Source organism: Zonotrichia leucophrys, chromosome 1 (genome assembly GCF_028769735.1).
Source record: "Zonotrichia leucophrys gambelii isolate GWCS_2022_RI chromosome 1, RI_Zleu_2.0, whole genome shotgun sequence".
Taxonomy (NCBI): domain Eukaryota; kingdom Metazoa; phylum Chordata; class Aves; order Passeriformes; family Passerellidae; genus Zonotrichia; species Zonotrichia leucophrys.
Genome location: NC_088169.1, coordinates 17,362,745 through 17,381,593, shown reverse-complemented (window position 1 = coordinate 17,381,593; position 18,849 = coordinate 17,362,745). Strand labels below are relative to the sequence as shown.

Below are 18,849 nucleotides of genomic sequence, written 5' to 3'. Positions count from 1 at the left end.
CCTTTCTCCTCAACCTTATCACCAGCCCTCAGATAGCTCAGGGAAAGAAAAAGCTTATCAAAACTTCAGGGCTGCACAGTGCTGAGAAAGCAGGCAGCACACTAAGACCCTGGCAGCTTGTTGCATTTGCATCCCTGTGGGGTTTTTTTTTTCTATTTTACCATTTTCAGTTTTTGTAATAAGCAATAAAAAGAATTGATGATTCAGTGTGGGATGCAGGAGACTCACAGAAACTGGAATTGAGATGTCTCGACTTCCCAGAAATTGGCTTTAAGCACAAAAATACGAGTGTTTGGAAAGGAGCAAAGTACCTCTTAAATGAACTTACGCAGAGATGATAGAAGATTGCAATGGGCACATGCAGAGTGTTAAGCATATTTAGTAGCCTACTTTTCCTTACAGATAAGCTGTTCTCAATACTTTTTTTGCAAAGCTAAGCAGCGGCACTATATAGGTAATGATTATGGGCTACTCCAATGAATGCACAAGGAGAATTTCATTTCTGTGAGTAGTGCCAGTGACTACAATGGGACTATTTCCATGTGTAAAGTTAGCCTGGAGCACAAGTGTGGGCAAAATTGAATTGTGGCAATGACTGAATATATAGACTTGACCTCTTGAAAAAAGGTAGGAATTCCTATCAGATGACAGGAATTATGAAGGCTTGGTGTAGATCTTCTGTTCTGAAAGATCAGTTACAGATTGTCTTGAAAAGTGGGTGTGTAATCTACATATAATCCAGCATTGCAAAGCGATAGAATTGGAAATGTAAGTGAAGAACCAGTTGTTAAGATGCTGTGTTCTCTTACAGTTATGAAAATCTTTCATCTGAGGCTCTTGAAGCACTCAGTGCTTGAGTGAGCATTACATATTCTTGTAGAAAGGAACTGTTAAGTATTGTCATGTGGAGGGGTGAAAGATTATCAATGGCTGCACAGGGATCATGCCATGAAATAATGAACATTTGCAACTCTTAATACTCTTCTTAACAATGAGGAATTATTTGTTCTAATGCTCAGTGTTGGCCTTAGGCCACAGGTTGGGCTCTATCTGTGGCCATTGCACAGAAACTTTGTTGGCCAGTTCTACCTTCTGCCTGGAAGAATGGGAAGGGTATGGCTGTTCCTAGAAAAGTCAAGACTGTGCTAAGGAAACAGGAGATACTGTCTGCTAGTATAACTGGACTGGTCTCTGCAAAAAGAATCTCTTTAGGAGATTTGGAATAAGAACACTCTGTTTCTCTTTTCTGTGGTGTTTTCCAAAACAAGATACTTTCCTGCTTTCCAAAATCAAGATACCCATAGGCCTTGTCTGCAGACTCTGCAGTGCACTGTAGGCAGTGCAGAGGACCAGAACATTCTTTGCCCATCTCCTGTAACCCTGTATGTGCCCCCAGCTATACCAGATAGCCCAGCAGCATTCCCAGTGTCAGTAGTTTACTCCACTCTGAGGATGTGAGACACCTCCATCAAAGCACTTCTACACTACCAAAAATGGAGTTTCCCTTGGAAGACCATATTGCATAATTTATAATTAATAAACCAGTGGTGAAGAATTTAAACCCGAAAATAATTGTGTGAAAATTTTAAGACGTTTCTGTGGTTGGAGGGAGGTAATTTATTGCCATGTTTCTGAATGAGTTGTGGGCACACTATGCTAAGCATGGTATTGAAATAATGAAGAACTAAAGGCAATTCACCTCAGCTGCTCCTGAAGGACATCCTTTTCCTGAACCCCACTAGAGCACCAGCGTACTGCTGAGCCAGGCTCTCTCTGCCCAGCAGGCTACAAGTACCCCACATGCAAATCAGTGAAGGCAATCTGTGAAGAATCCCTCTGCCAAAAGAAAAAGCAAGAGTTATTTTTCCTTTAAAATCTGTATGGGGGACCGTGTGGGGACACATCAGCTTGCAGATGCATTTACAAAACCTGTCAGAGAGGGCTTTGTTGGGTCGGCTGCACCAAACCTTCTTTTCGGGGATGCATGGTGCGAGTGCCAAGTGCTCAGAAGTGGCCTGTCCCACGGGCCGCTAGGTGGCACTTTTGGGACATGGCAGTCACTTGGTTTTATTCATTATGCAGGCGCTGATCGCCAGAACTGGGGGATTTTTTGTTTGGTTTTTTTTTTTTTTTGTTTTTTTTTTTTTTTTTTTTGTTTTGTTTGTTTGTTTGTCTGTTTTGGGGATTTTTGGTTTTTGTTGTTGTTGTTTTGTTTGTTTGTTTTGGGCGTTTTGGTTTTTTTTTCTGTTTTGTTTTGGGGGTTTTTTGTCTTGGTTTGAGGGGTTTTTTTTTGTTTGTTTATTTTTTCGGGTTTTGTTTGTTTGGTTTGTTTTTTTTTTTTAGTTCGTGGGGGTTTTTTACTTGATTTTATTTGGGTTTTTTTTCAGTCGGATGTAGCTATTTCTTATTTTCACCTGCCCCTGCACCGCTGGCTGCTGAACTTTGCAATCCTCCTGTCCTGGCAGCAGGGAGACGTGGCCAGCCCAGTGACCCAGCCACAGCCAGCAGGTGCCACAGCCCTGAGCATGGGCTGCAGGCTGGCCCTGACAGACACATCACAGCAGCCAGCTCACAAAAAATGGCCTGCTCTCACAGATTTTGATATCTTACCCTTTTTGACATTTTCACTGTGATTTATATTTGCTTTCACTAGAACACAAGGTTTACCCTTTCTTTTCCTTTCCAGTTCTCTTTGTTTTAAAACAGTACTCTCCTGCAATGAGACCAAAAAAAAAAAAAAAAAGGAAAAAAGAGAGGGTGGTTCTACAAAAGTTTGGGTTCCGTTTTTTTTTTTAATTTTCTTTCCTGTCTAGGCCCCTCATCTGACCATGATTTCAGTTTTTCTGATCATTTGAAACTGACACCGTAGAATACCAATCTCTTCAGTTACTTTTATACTGTTGGAACAAACTGGTTCTTCAAAAGCTGCCTTTTTTTATCTATACATAAATAACATGGAGTTGGTCAGGTTTTTTTTTTCCTCTCCATTCTGTGGAATAAGTGAATATATTCTTGCTTTTGATGCAAGGTTTGCTGTAGACTCCAACAAGACTGTGAGCAACAGAAGCTGCCTGCCTGGCCAGGTTAAGGCAGGTATTTAGTGCTCCCTGTCACTAAAGGGTCATTAAAAGCTCTCTTTCCTGTACCCGGCACTTTTATGTGTTATGCAGCAAAGCTATACCATGAGGACTTTATAGTATGTGTATTACATATCCCACTGAAGGTCTGGATTTACTCTTGCTGTCCCTAAATGAATGAATTGGTTGTCATATTTATGTGGTCCAGACTTACTGTGTGGTTCTGTTCATTATTTGAGCTTTACCATCCCCAGATCATTCATGAAACCCTTGTGGACTTTGCCAGTGCTCAGAGCCTTCATTTCTTTTGAATATATAAAAAGCTATTGTAGAAGTCAGTGAGGTTATGGCCTATTCAGCTTGCTGATAAAGAAATATTCTGTTGCATTCAATGGACTTTTAAAGGTCTTTGATTTTTATAGATGCACAAAATAATTGCTTTTTTCCATTTCACTCTATTTGACCAGAAATCTACATTTACAGAGGAAGACTTTCAATATATAAAAACCTTTTCAAAATCCAAGTGTTAGCATGCAGTAGTTATTAAAATTTTTAAAAATTAAGATATTCATATTCAAATACTGGAAATATTACAGTGTGAGGGGCTCTTTGGGTTTTTTTTAACCATCAGGTAACACTGCAGATGTAACACACTTAAAAAAGGGTGGGAGAGAAATCTTGTTAGTCCCTCACTTCCCTCTGTCCTGAGGAATTTCACATATGTTTTAAAGAAATTGGTTTCAAAACTTCTTCCTCTGTGCACATGTTTGATACTGTATGGTTGCAGAAGAGCAGTACCACAGAACCACATTGCCCCTGCACCTTTCTGTACAGCTCTTATTGTGTCTGTTATGGAAGAAATAAAAATGCTATGGAAAAGTTCCTCCTTTTTAAATATACCAAATTCAGTACTTTCTGTTGTTTTTATTTAACTTACAGTTAGGCACTTGAAAACTTGTGACTGCTGCAGAGCTTGGTGGGCCTGTGCAGAAACCTCTTTGCAACAGTTAATTTAGGTTCTTCGGTGTGCAACAAATTGTTATTATGGCTAAAATCCTGGCCCCGTAAAAGTTGGAGATTTGTGAACTTGGTTTTAAACACAGGCTTTCACCTGTATAGAAATGAGCCTCATTTGAGGAGGGAGCAGGATGGCAGGTTGCCCCTGCTGCCTGGGGCCATTGCCAGCCTGGCTCCACCTTGACAGAAGCTGGGAAAGAGGAGAAGGGGCTGTCTGTCTGTCTGTCTGTCTGTCTGACTGTCTGTCAGTGCCAAGTGCCTCAGCCTCCTGCTCCTGCCTTCCTTCCCCATCCTGGAGAGCCAGCCCATATGTCCTGGACAGAAAACAGCCCCACCATGTTTACAGTGCCATGTTTGCTGCTGTGCACCTGGGGACAAGCAGTTCTAAATCCTGCCACCCTCACTGGTGCCGGGGCCTGTCCTGGTGGAGGAGATCAAAAGACACAAAAAACTTTAATGAGAGGCAAAGCAAGTGATTAATCCTCTGCTTTAATTTGCTTCTCAGTCAGGTATTTTGGGAAATCAGGTGTTTTGTTTTGCAGATGTGTAGATCTGGGTGGTGAGTTTTCAGCTGGATTTCTGTTTGAAATGTGAGAAGGGAGGAGGGAAGACTTGTCTGCTTTTTTATGACTTGTGTTTTCAGTACCTTTGCTGGAATTTTTGGTATGATACTGGCTTTGTCACTTCAGCCTCACAAGTTTCAAAGACAGGGGCTTACTCCTGTGAATTTTCATTGGTTTCAGGTGATAATAAGGTGACAGGGCATATCCAAGGTCTTTCTAGCTTTTTTCTATTCTCTCATTTTTTTTCTCACAGTATTTAAGCCATAATGGTAATTCTAGATTGTTTACATTCAGAGACATGGTTCCTAATGCTTCACTAAAAAACTTTTCTCCCATTTTCCCAGCACAATAAAATGCAAGAATATGGTTTCATTAAAAATCTGCAAAAGACATATGTCATCCATTCAGCTGTCACCCTAGATCTCCATTTTCCCTACTGTTGAATTGTTACAGTAACTTTTCTTTTGTGTGTAACATTTCCTTTCATTGGCTTTATTGTATGTGACTGCTAGTCATTTTCTGGGTGTAGCAATGACTGATTTGTTGTTGCAGACAGAGCAACCATCTGAGGTTGAATTACATCCTCAGATGAACAGAGCCCCATCACAGGCAGAAGAAAACAGTTCAGCAAAAAAGGTGAGATCTGCACACATTGTATCATTATGGAGTGATTTTCCTTAACCAAAAAACGTGGTTGTTTTAAGTTTAAAAGCAATTAAACAGAGGGCTAGGGTTATGTTTTCACATGTTTACCTTCTCTGGAGGTCAAGACACTGGAGGAGAACTGTGATCATATGTGACATCAACTCACATAAATCATTAAGAAACCTCTTAGTGTGTACACATTGATGCACATGCTTTGAGAGCGACAGTTTGCCATTTATTTCTAATCAATAGGGGCTTGTGGAGCCTTAGGGAAAACAAAAAAGAGTTTGATTGTACTCCAGCCCTGTCTCACTGTAGTTCCTCCAAATTGTGATGCACTTCTTGGTTTCAGTTTTTGAGGATTTGATTTTGATGTAAACACCTATTTGGTAGAGGTCAGGATCTGCCACTAAATGTACATAGAATGGGAAAGATTTGCTCAAGATGTGCAGTTTCTAATATGTTTTTGTATGGACCTATCAGTTGTTAAAAGTAAGCACTGAAATTAAAATGGCACACTTCACAGGGCTTTGCTTAGAGGTGGAGTGGCCTTAGCAGTGGCTGTGAGCATTTCCTCTCTCCTGATCATGCTCTGACCACCTTCTTCCACCAGCCCCAGCCAGAACAGGTTTGGATAGGGAGCAAATACAGATCCTCCCCATTCTGGCCCCTCCTGTAGTCAGAGAGTACCTGCAAGGCATTTACTCAGCCCAACCAAGAACTTTTGGCAGGTGCTGGATGTATCTTGCCCCGGGAGCACCATCACAACTTCTTAGTGTAACACGGAGCACAGGCAAACATGCAGTGTCATCATTTTCTGTATGTGACAGTGCTTTCTGGGCAGTGTCCTTGCTCTGCTTGTGCTCATCATGTGCTACTTCCAGCCTGGCCCTGCTCTTTCTCATCCCACCCCATGCTCACTCTCATCCCACCTGGTTCCCTAAAATGCAGTGATGCCCCAGGCTGTGGGGTGTGGGAGGCAGGTGGGTGTTGCACTGCTGAGCCACCTTCCAAAGCAGCAGCAGAAACCAGCCAAAGAGCCCCTGCCAAGGGATCTGCTTGGACCATTGCTTACACTGTTGTGTTTGAAAGGGGAGAGGGAGTTACCCTGTGGATTTGGTAGGGTTTGAGGTAGACTGGCAGTGTGTGTTGGGCATTACATTTGTGGAAGGCATATGCAAGTTCCCCCCTTGCTGTGTGGGGCGTGTTCCACCCTTGTAGGGATCTGTGCCTGTGCAGAGGATTCCAGAGCATGGCATTACCAGAGATCTGTGCAGTCATGATGTGCTGGCATCCTGATCAGAACATCTGATAATATTTTTAGATGTTTTTCAGTAATTACAAAACTGTTTTTTAATGTTTAAACCTTTTTCCTTACAATTAAAATTATTTTAAGAATTTTCACCCTTCTAATGTGAATGATAGATGGTCTTATATTGGTTACATTTTGTATCACTTATAGAAGTTTCTTCTTGTGAGTCAGGCTGCTTACTACAGTGTTATTTTTTTCCTTGTAATTGCTTTGTCATTAAATTTTTCCCCATTAATTTTTTTCTTATTTTATTAGCATCTGGTGAAAGCACAATAGTGATGGTAATCTAGCACAGTAAAATGTGTGATAGTGAAATTTGGTCATTGGTTTTGTCTTTGATGCTGAAAAATCCTGTCTCAAGTCAATTCAACTTTTTGAGTCCTAGCTTTCTCATTGATGAAATGAGGCAGTAATAGCTATATCCCTTGTGAAATGTATCTAATAATAAAATACACTGAAGAGGATACATTTATGTTTATAATTTAAATCAGCTATAAGGTGGTAAAACTACTTCTCATTGCAAAAGAAAGGATGTCTTAATTTGTAATAATGAAAACACTTCTTACCACTGAAGTCATAAAAATGCAAGACACTGCTTTACCTAGAAAACACAGACTATTTCTCTGATGTAACTTATCAAGAGAAAAATAACTGGCCTTTATACTTCAACATGTTAATTTTGCATGGATAATGTAATGTATTTGTATTTCAAAACTATTCAGTGTTCCTTCATGTAAGAGAGGAGGGGAGAAGGGAGAGGCTCTGTGCCAGACATGTGAGGCAGTAAGTTGGGATGCAAGTGATTAATTATTGATTCTTTCAAACTGAGCATAGTCAAAAATAAATCTTGCTCTGTTTTTAATGCTTTTGGGTCAACTGGGGGCTAGTACAAGTGTTTATACCCCTCCTTCCACCTCCACCCAATGCACACTAAGCTGTACAGCCCAGTTGTGAAGAGCCTGTCATCCAGATGAAGGTAAAACACCCTTTCATTCATGAAGGGATTGCAGGAGTTACTGTTCCTTTTTCAAAGTCAGAAACATGAGAGGCTATTACCAAATTGGAATTAAGCTCTGTACGTCTTTAAATTATGAAATCTTAACCAGCTGTCAGCAATTTATGCGACACAAGTATTTTTCTAGCCTAATGATGGGACACATATGGCCTGACTTAATGTTGCTGTGCTTTTTCCTTTCAGGAGGTTGTTCTTGCTCAGCCACCCTCCAAACCCGCGCGCAGGAAGCTCCGGACGGAGGCACAAGGGCTGGAGACCCCTGAGCTTTCTCCCACCATAAATGTGACTTCTTCCCTGCCAGCAGTCAAGCCTCACCTCCCAGTCCAAAAGTAAAAACCTGTACCAAGCATGCCAAAGTGTAGCATGAGATCTGATGTAGCAGGGTTTGCTCTTTGTATAATTTTGCGCTTAATAGTTCTGTTTCTGAGAATGCTTCACAAGATACAGATTCTGAAATCTACATCTGCATTCTGAAATCTACATCTTCTGTAGATTCTGCAATCTACCTCAGTCTTCTCCAAAGCAGACTAAGCCTGTAGTGACTGTCAGTGGTATTTGATAGGTAGATAACCTCTTCAAAGGTGTCCTACTTCTGTACCTGCTAGACATGCCTGAGGAGCAGGCCTAGCGATTCAACCATCTCTAACACGAGCTGTTTTATATGTGAGGGTCTGTGTTTCTGCTTTGCATGTGTCTTCTGGAATTTTGCTCCTTCATGTGGGCAAATATGACCAAAAAATGCCTGGGAAGCTGAGTCATGAAATGCTTGGTGTTGGTCATATCCTTGTGATATTTTTTCATTGTGAGGCATGTTGGAAACGGGCTTGTCACTGGTGTGAGATGAGCCACAGACCAGTGGTCTGATAATGGTCAAACCCAACATGTGTTGTTTGCTCTTGTAAATACAGCTGTCAAAGCTGTCAGCTGACTTACAGGGATTTCACTCTATGTGTATTTAATAGTGATGGAGAAGGGGCTGTACAAGTGGTAAGCAGAGGCACTTGAGACCCTGTTGGGTCTGTGCATCTCCTTCAGCTGAAGCACTGTGCAAACATTATACCCCACCATCACCCAGGGCCTTGCAAAAGATATCTGATTCAGTCTGAAACAAAATCAAGCTGCCCAAATCAATTGAGCGTTTCTTGGCAGACTGTTTATCAGTAGACTGAATCTGTGCTGCATAATTGGAGATTAGAATAAGTAATAAGACTCCTAGGATGCTCTTAAAGTACTATTTTGTGCTTTGGGAGTACATATTCCATAGTGGTTCAAAGATAACAGCATTTGTTAACATCTCAATCCTGACTTGTCTTTCTTTCCTAAAATGTTAAAATGGCCACAGACATATATTGCTCTGCTTTTATTTTTTTTTCCTAACATTTATTACTTTCTAGCCCATGGAGAGTAGTTTGCAGGAAAATAGTGAAGCAGAAAACTGACAGTTCAGTGGAAGATAACAGCATAAAGTCCTGTCACCATGCTGAGAGAGAGTCTATTGCAAAAATCAGTGTCATCAGCTCTGTTAAGAGAGAAGAGTTAATGGGGACTGTGTGCCACTGGACCATATTTAAATAGGGCATCTGTTTTAGATCTAATCTGGCATTAAAGAGCTATTGTTTCCTCATGTAAAACTTTAAAATAATTTATTTGGAAAGGGGCTTATATATTCAGTCAGTATTTTGTGTATTTTCTTTCTTTTTTGCTGTTGTTATCTCTCTTGCTTTGAATAGGTGGGTCCTTATCTACAGCTGTCTGTTTTTATACCTGTCTGCATAGCTGTCATTTCCTCCAGATCAGTTACCACAGGCTATGAAGCAGTAAAAATTCTTAATTAATAAAATAAGTTCTGAAAATAAAAAAGGTACATCCTTTATTTTAACAGCAAAAGAGTAGAGGGAAGTCCATCAGTCATCTTCCCGTTTATGATGTCAGATGATTTTGGTGGAAATGACTGCTTTGAATAAAAGTATTAATTTTTGAAGAAACATCAGAATCAGCAAAACTCTGAGACAGAATTTTCATGTCAATGTCCTTTCTTTCTGTATAGAATGATTTTTGTATTTTCTGTTAACCACTCCTAACTCTTTAAATTCTACAAGTCTCTGAAAACAGCTAATGCAAAGATACTGAAATAAGCACAGCTATGCAAGGATCATTCTTGAGCTCAGTGAGAATGCAGTGATCTTGAAATAATTGAGACAGCCTAAAATATTTCTGTCGTTCAGGTTAACAAGTTTCAAAGATTCCATCCAATTCAAGCATCTTATTTCAGTGTTACAATTTTCTCCTCTTAAATCTGCAGTTTATACCTTGTCTTTGACTCGTAGTCCAGGGTGCAGAGAGCTATGCAGAATGGGTGGCTGCTCTTCTGGCATCAGCCAGTGCTGAGACTCTTAATTGAAATGTCTTGTATTTATCTGTCTGGCAGACAGTCTTCCAAGCAGAAAAGGGCTATTCAGACCGCTATACGAAAAAACAAAGAAGCCAATGCTGTGCTCGCCAGGTTGAACAGTGAGCTCCAGCAGCAGCTGAAGGTAAGGAATGCATTGAAAATCAGTGACAAAGCTCCCTGCAATCAGTTCTGTGTCACCTCCAGCAGTATTGAAATCAGAGCAAAAAATAGGACAGTAGTTGAAATAAGCACAGAGATGAAAGCTTTTAATGAGAACACATTGCCATCCTTCCTTGGGTCAGGTGTTACTTGCCTCCATCTTCAGCAGGCCAGTGCTGTTACCTGTGTTTTGCAGCAGGAAAAGACAGAGAAGTTTGTCTAAATTCACTAAAGAGAAGAAAACTGAACTTGTAATTCAAGTTGTATTGCTGACTGGAAGCTTTCTGATAGAGCAGAGCTCTGCTGTTTTAATGGAGACCAGAAGGCTTGATGGGTACTCCTCAGGCATATTCTGCACTGAGGCTCAGGGGGTTTAAGTGCACTCCCACTCTGGGCTCTGAGCCTGCCCACATGGACAGGAGGAGTTGCAGTCCAGCCCAGCTCCACACTGGCAGGGAGCCCTTTCATGGGAGGCCAGCAGGAGCCTGCCTGGCTGCCCTTTCCTGGAGCAGGGTGCTGCGTGTGAGCATCCCCAGAGTCCTAACACACCTCTCCTCCTGCAGGAGGTTCACAAGGAGCGCATTGCCTTGGAAACACAGCTGGAGCAGCTTCGTCCTGTCACCGTCCTGTGACTGCCTGCATGGCCGTGCACGAGCAGGAGCAGAGCAGTGTCCAGCAGCCTTGCAAGGAGAGAGTTCTGTGCAGCTGAGCAGGGTCTCTGCCAAGGCAGGGGGGAGCACTGGCCTTGCTGGCTCTCTCTTTGCCCCATTACACACTTTTTGCCTTTGCAGGTGAGGAAGGTACAGAAAACAAATACCTGACTATGGGATATTTCCGAGTGGGGGATGCTTTGCGTTCTTTCCTCCCCCTTGCCAGCCTAATGTGTAAATGCAGTTTATCACTGAAATGAATAACCTGAGGGTATTTTATTTATGTAAAGAATTCCTGATTTATATGCGTTTGGCAGCACCTGCTGCCCCGATCGTTAAGAGGTACAGCATTCCTGAGTTCTTGCTTAAATTGAAAACTCATCCTCTGAGATGGGCTTCTGGATGTTACTGATTCCTGTAGGATTGTATCATTGTAGAGTACCTGAGGATTTAACATACCACAGGAATAGAACTTGCAAGATGTACAGAATCTTTATCCTCAATCACATGTCAAATAATTATTTTCTTAGTACTGTTTATTATGCAATCACGGATGTATTTTAATGTTAGAGAACTTGTATTTTATTAGTTCAAGTCATATAAGAGAACAGTAAAAAATACTAAAATATAATTATTTTGGAAATTAGGAAAAAAATCTTTTTGAGCTACAGCTGTTTCTAATCACCAGTATTTGAACACTTGCTTGCAACTACCAGTGTCTCTGCATTCTTTTAGCATGTTAGAGATGGCTGGTGTATAGCTTTTTTCTTTTTTTTCCTTTAACCAACAGTGTATTTCTAATAAGAGGTTAAAAATGCATTCAGGGCATTTTTATAAAAGCCATTCTATGTACATTTGTATTAGTCTGCTTTGTTGTCTTAATAGCTGCTGATTTGTTTTAAGGATGTGTACAAGAACTGTATTTCCAGAGGAGGGAAGATAGCAGAAGTGCTATGTATGAGGCTATAAAATGTGAGATGGAAGTAATTGCCTTTTACAGCAGGCTTTTGTTAAGGTTCCTTTGCACATCAGTGGAGATGTTGCTGATAGGAGAAAGCTGCTAATGCCCATCTGTTTTCTAAAGGAAGAAGCAAAGATTAATCTTTAACCTGCATTTGATCCAGGGCCAGCTGAACCCTGTGGGGAGTTTTCCCTGGATGCAGTGGTGGCTTCGGGCTCAGTTCTTACAGTGGAAGCTGGCTGTGAATGTTCCTGTATTTCTTGGGGCAATACTCTTGGATTGGGTGACTTCAGACATAATAATGTCAGCCCTGCTCCCACCATGGGTATGGTGTGCTTTACTGCAAGGGGATGTCACCTACCTGTTGTCCACCTTAAACATGACCCTGCACACGTCTCACTGACCTGATTTAAGCGTATGTGGTTGCCTTGCAGAAACCTTGCAGCAGTTTTGTTACCCTTGTGGGTGTATTGCTTGCTCCCTGTAGCTGTAGGATGGCCTGGGGCTGAGAGGAAGGTTTGAAGCAGCTGGGTAACCTCTCCTCGGGGTGTGTCGTGGAATGGCTGCCGTGGCATATCAGAGGGCACCAGAGCAGCCAAAAGTTTTGTTGAGAGATAAGAAAGGCATCATGAGGAGTGTTTGAAGTGGTAAGGAAACAGTCTGCTTTGCTGAAAGGAATGTGGAAGGGGGACGGGAATCCAGAAGTCTGCAGGTGAAAATAAGCATTGGCAGAATTGTTACTGAAAGTCTCTTTTTGTAATGCACTAGTTTTGATTCAATTAAAGATCACTATGTCAACAAGCAACAACTGTTCTTCTGGATTTGGGACTTCTCTCATGTGGCTGTTGCATAGCTGGAGTCAGATGGTCATTCCTGGTCAGTGACAAAATGTGAGGAATGCAGGCTTTTCTGGGAATCTGCAAAAGAGCCACTGCCCTCTTGCAAATAGTGGTATTGCTGAGAATTTATCATCATTTATTTCATTTGTTCATAATACTACTGAGTCATTCCTGAGATTTAATGAGGTTAAGTGCTTGCCCTGTTTGCTTTTTAGTTCATACATTGTAATTTGGTTAATAAGACCTTACTATTTCATGGGAAATAATCATATGGCACACTTGTCTTTTGTTTTATGGGTAATTTTTAAGGAAGGCTTTTGAATTACTGCAAAGAAGTGTATACATTGCATTTTTAAGGCAGTAGAGGACTTCTCCATGTTTGAAAAACATTTATTTCACTTTTATTTATTTCCCATTTATTTCACCTGAGTTACTCATGGAATAGACACTCTTCAAGGGAAGAGTTGAAGAGTCTCCTTTATACTGTCTTTTTCAAATGTCTCTCTTCAAATGTCTGAAATCCAGGATTTTTTTTTATTCACTGAAAATTATGATACTTGCTTAGCCAACAATGAAATACTTGCTTGGCTGTTACTTTACCACTGGATTAATAAATAAAAGTATTTAACAGTCCCTGCATTTTTAGTGTTGCAATCAAATACTCCACTCGGCTTCAATGACTAGAATGTGAGTTGATTTGTATTTTTTTTGGTCAAATATCAGCCATGATGATGATACTCCACTTCACACATCAGTAAAGTGAAATATTCAAGGAGAGGTGTTGATGTGTTATACATATGAAGCAGGAGGTTGCTCTTCTGTTTGTCTCAATGGTTAAGCATTTATGGCAGCCCACACAAAATGAAAAAATGTGTCTCTTCTTGGGAAGCTGTTAGCATTTTGAGGAGAGGAGAAGGCATCATGGAGCTGTGACAGTGCTTCTGTCCATTGCTCCATGCAGCCATGCTTGTGGCTACTGTTAGCAGGCCCTGGCTGGTCCAAATTCACATCTAAATCCAGTATTACAGATTTTCTTCAAAATTACTTTTTCTTTAGAAAAATGTGGGGGAAGCAAAATCATAATTTCTTGCAGAAACCTTTACATTCTTAGACTTTGGTTGGGAGGTGCTCCAACATCCAAAACCATTTGGTCAGAAAGTGAGACCTCACAGGCTTGATACTCAGGGTGCTTTCTTGAGCTGCAGGTGAGTGATCAGCGTTAAGTCCCTGACATCCCTGACCCACAGCAGCAACTAAGGTTTGTCTGCCCCAGCTGCCAGCCTGCTGAAGGAGTGGGATCACATTCCCATGCATAGTTCTCACTGTCCTCAGTTTTTGTTTTCTGTAGATACTTGGGCAGAGCACAACATGCCCAGCAGGAGAGGATAAGTGGGAACAGGAGCACATCCTTGCTTCTGAGTGGATGTTCTGACCATGAGCCTGGTGCCCCTTCTAAAGTCTTCAGTGGGCAAATAAATATTTTTGTCTACAGAACAGGGCTAGGCAGAGCAGATAAGGATCTTCCTCAGTATGTCTGTAAATGTGCACTCAGGTGTATTTCATTTGTTCATGCATTTCTTTATGGGTCTGTTAACATTCATACCACCTGATACCTATATTTGTTTCAATCTATGGTAATTCTGTGTTGAAAATAAAAAAATGCCCAGCTAAGTGTAGTGACTGATTGCCTTTGTAGATAAGCCATTTTTATTTGAGCCTTTCAAAATAAATAATGACCTGGTAATTAAGCAAGGCAAACAGTTTCCATTTCTGAGGCATTCCTTTATTAAACAAACTACCTGTGAACACACATTAATCCTTAAGGATCAATGTCCTTCTCCTAGTTATTAATATTATACTAGGATGCAGTGGAAACATTACCAGCTCTTTCCAGAAAGTTCCCAGTTCCCCCTTCCAGAGAGTTTTGGTGATGTAACAAAAGTGTGTTTAGTAAAGGCAGCCTTGTTACTGGTAAATTGTTGGATATCCTATTAAAGTCAAAATATTATCTTCAGACTGCATGGCAGTAGTTTTCCTGTTGGAAATTCTGTATCTACATCAGGGAGAGGAATTTGTTTGGCTGTCAGCCAGACAGTTCCAGCCTGACTGATGATCAGAGGGCTGGAGCACCTCTCTTGTGAAGATAGGCTGAGTTCAGCTTGTTCAGCCTGGAAAAGAGAAGCCTCTGAGGAGACCTTAAAGCATCTTTCAGTACCTAAAGGTGCTGCAAGAGAGCTGGAGAGGGACTTTCTGTAAGAGCATGTGGTGATAGGACAAGGGGGAATGGCTTCAAACTGAAAGAAGGCAGCTTTGGATTAGATATAATGAAGAAATTCTTTACTGTGAAGGTGGTGAGACACTGCAAGAGGTTGCCAGAGAAATTATGGCTGCCCATCTCTTAAAGTGTTCAGGGCCAGGTTGGATGGGGCTTTGAGCAACCTGGGCAGTGAAAGGAGCCCCTGTCCATAGCAGGGGGTTTGGAACTAGATGATCTTCATGGTCACTTCCAATCCAAACCAGTCTCTGCTTCTACAACACTGCCAAGGCTAGCCAGCATAGGGTGATGAGGCTGTGCATGGTAAAATGACCACAAAGGGATGGTTGGGATTTAGAAACCTTCATGGGAAGCATTTAGGATGGGCATAATGTGAAAATTGCCTGTTGGGGGTGCATAGGTTGCTTTTCTCTCAGCTGAGCTTCCAAATCAGGAGGCAGAGATCTGCAAAAGCTTCTAGCTGGGAAATGAGGGATGTCCATTTTCCAGTATCATCAGCCTTTCAGTCTCCGGCATACACAGCCTTTGACAAGAAAACACATGGGTTCATGAAGCCTCATATTTTATTGACTAAAGAGTAAAATATTTTTTTTCATGAAAAGAAGTAAATCTTAGTGATTTAGTATCTTTGAAAAGAGATTATGTATTTTGAAGCTTTTTTCAGCTATCTTGATATGTGCTATGAATATATGCATTATGTTTTACTCTGTTACAGATTTTTTGATACAAAAAAGTTGTATTGCAAGCATTATGGTTGTTAATCTAAAAAAAATGTCCCAAGGCTATTATATATTTGAATTTTAACTTATAAATTAGATAGCCAGATTTAAGTAATTTGTTTTCACAGCTGCAGACTGTCCCCATGGTAAGCTGCAAAATGTATAGTGTTCTATACTATGCCCATCTAATTTTGGAAAATGTATGTGATATGAAGCTGGGTGCTACATTAAAATAAAAGCATCCAATGGTTCAAATTGCCTTGCTTTTGTGGTTTATTTAGGATGTTGATGGTACAGATCTGCCAGGAGACCAGAAACTGTGACACCCAGTGGAAAAAACACCATGTTGAAATGGCTGACCTTCAGCTTTGAAAGATGAAATCACTTACACTGGAATTGTATGTACACAATAGAGACAGAGAGAGACTTATTCAAAGTGAAATCATACTTCCTTAGGCTCCAGTTAAGTCAAAACTTCATCTTTGCTTTGTCAGGCCTTGCTTTGTCAGAATTCAGACATAACTCCCTGATTTAGCCCAAAGAGGGACACTCTTTCACCACTGTGAAGGAAAAACCATTCCCAGCCTCTAAGAGACCCTTACTCAGAGGGTGGCCAGGCAGGACCTGCAGGAGGACTCCAGGTGTTCCACACCCAGAATCCCTGTGATCAGTGGGTTTGGCCCCTTGTCAGCTGTAAGAGCTGAATTTAAACTGGGAAAAGGAAAGCCATTTGAATAACTGGCCTTTGTGGGCAGGGAGCCAGAAGGTACAGCATATTCTGCACTTTAACTAGTGTGATTTTTAAGAATTATGTCACAGCTATCCAAAGAGCAGAGCTTTAAAAGAGGAAATAATGAGTGATAAATTAATTCTTCCAGCATTAAGCCATGACAAGGGATGTTTTATTGGCCTTAAAGTATGTCTCTGGTGCACGTGAGGCACAAGGCCAAGGCGTTAAAAACTTGTAAATATCCTGTGGGGAGCTATTCTCCATCAGCAGTGGGATGGATTTAGATGGCTCCTCCATGCTTAGTTTTTACAATTAGATGGTACTCTGGGGTGCCTTCATGCAAATCTAGATTGGCTCTATGTATTTAAATTCATGGTTTCAGTAATCTTTCTTAAAAATTAAAAATGCATCTTCCTGCTCCAGAGAAAAGTTCTTAATTGAAGTGGGAAAGTAAAGAAGTAGGAGAAGCTTTAAAAGCCCTTTTTTATCTGTTTTTTAAGGTAGTGCTGCTTTACAAGTGTGCCTGCTTCAGTGGGATGTTTACTTGGATTTTGCAGTAAAGCAGAATAAAGGAAAATTAACAAAGAAATGGAATCCCTGGGTATCTGTAGCCCATAGCCAAATCAGAGTTCCTTCACCTCATGGTCTCGTTGCTCCTCGTGTTTTACAGTGTTCTCAAATGCATCTTGGAGCAGGAGGAGGCCTTAGGGATGTGAGCTACACTTGCAGCAGACTCTCTTAGCCTCAATATTGCCTCAGTACCCACCGTTTTGGGCACACATCTGGAAGGAGTGGCATTAGCTGTGTTCCAGATGTGTCAGCCCAGTAGTCTCCCTACTACATGCTGAATCAGTATTTCCAGTTAAATCCTGGATTGGTTTGTGTTTATTGATTGTTAGCTTAAATTGGATGAGACAGGAATAATATCTTATCTGAGGACATTTGGAAGATGCTTCATGCATCAGAAGTGTGATGGGCTAGACAAGACTAAGGCTGTGTATTACATCTAGTCTGGTTTTTGTGGGAGGGAGAGAGGATGGGAGAGGAGACTGCTTCCTTAGCCTAGGCTGGTCCCACAAGAAATGTTATCTTTTTACATGCCATCCTTGGTTCATGTAGGGAGCTCATGGGTGTGCTGTGGTTTTCAATAAAACATGGGTTTTACAGCTGGCAGAGGTGCAGGTAATGCCTCACTACCACAGGCCCTCCAGAAGGACCTCATTGCCCTCCAGAGAGGAGCAGGAGCAGAGCAGGATAGCTCTGTGACAGCCAACAGCATCCAGAGCCCAGCGAGGAGGAAGGAGAAGGAGGCCGTATGTCAGCTCTGGCAGGACCATGATGGAGAAAAAACGTGACCCTGGAGAAGTAAACATGCTCCTGAGGTGGCAGGGAAGTCAGTGTGCCTCTGCCACTTTGCTCCATGCCCACAGGAAAGAAGAACATGCTTAAAAATGCCCTGCTGGACTACTCACTGCCAGGACGCTTGGAGTAGGGCTGCCACTTGATACATGAGTTATTCCCTTCCAAGGTCACTTCAGGAATTCAGTAGTTTGTGCTGTCTGTCACAGGTTTGGGTTGTGTTAAGGCAGTGATACGGGTATTGAGCAGACCAATACAGAGCATGCATTGTTTACTGCAGTTTTCACACTCTTATCTGAGAGGAAAAGGCCAGCACATGATCTCACCTGGATTTGTTTTCCAGCCTCGTGCTGTTTGTAAAGGACACTGTATACCTGGGCAGAAATAATGGCTTCCTGTTTCATTAATGAGTTCTTACAGCAATTTCCCTTCAGAGTAATCACCTTGGGTGAAGGAGGTGTGCACTTCCAAAAGCAATTGGCCCTCCCAGTGGGTCATACTGGGGGCATCATTCTCCACCAACAGAAAAAGCACTCATTTTTGGGTCTCAGTTTGGATGCTAAAGAAACCAGTGCTGCCAGAATGATCAGTCATCTGAAGCTATCAGTCAAAATGTCTCCTGGGAATAAAAAACCCTCCTTGGGAAAGGTATGTTTCCAGCATATAGTACCATACCACATAGGGAAAAACAATTGTTGCTTTGATTGCTCTCCAAATATCTGGTTGTATTACTCAGAAGCTGCTTCTTCAGGGCTGCACTTTTTGAATTTGTTGCTGCAAAAATCCACAGGAACTTTGATCCAAGCATCCCAGCACTTCTGATATCCCAGACTTTTAGGGGCTCTGATTTGGAACTGACCTTCCCATTTCACTACAAACTATTTACTCCTATCATTCACCCAGTCACTCATATTAGAGAAAATAGTAACATGCATGTATTTACTCATACAGCCTTTGGAACTGCTGCTGCAAGTATGCCATGCTCCTGTTAGAGCTGGCCATGAAGTGCACTTGGAGCAATGTCAGAGTGAGAATAAACAAGTTATGGGTGTTTGGGTCAAGTGTGGCAGACTCCAGGGCTAGTGCTGGACTGCAGGGGCTGAGGTGGCGGGAAGCCAGCAGCATCATTCTCCTGT

General features: G+C 41.6%; 1 protein-coding gene across 3 annotated transcripts in view; it reads left to right on the top strand.

Annotated features, from left to right (window-relative positions):
• REPS2 (RALBP1 associated Eps domain containing 2) overlaps positions 1–15,840 on the top strand; it is a 95,232-nt gene extending 79,392 nt beyond the window's left edge. For 2 of the 3 annotated variants that reach the window (XM_064707916.1, XM_064707934.1), the window contains exons 15-18: positions 5,210–5,293; positions 7,813–7,958; positions 10,058–10,163; positions 10,744–15,840. In XM_064707916.1, coding sequence (XP_064563986.1) covers positions 5,210–5,293; positions 7,813–7,958; positions 10,058–10,163; positions 10,744–10,812 — 405 coding nt within the window. In that variant the 3' untranslated portion in view covers positions 10,813–15,840. The remainder of the gene's footprint in view (positions 1–5,209; positions 5,294–7,812; positions 7,959–10,057; positions 10,164–10,743) is intronic. The other variant, XM_064707926.1, reaches the window with a different exon arrangement.
• The last annotated feature ends 3,009 nt before the right edge of the window (positions 15,841–18,849 follow it).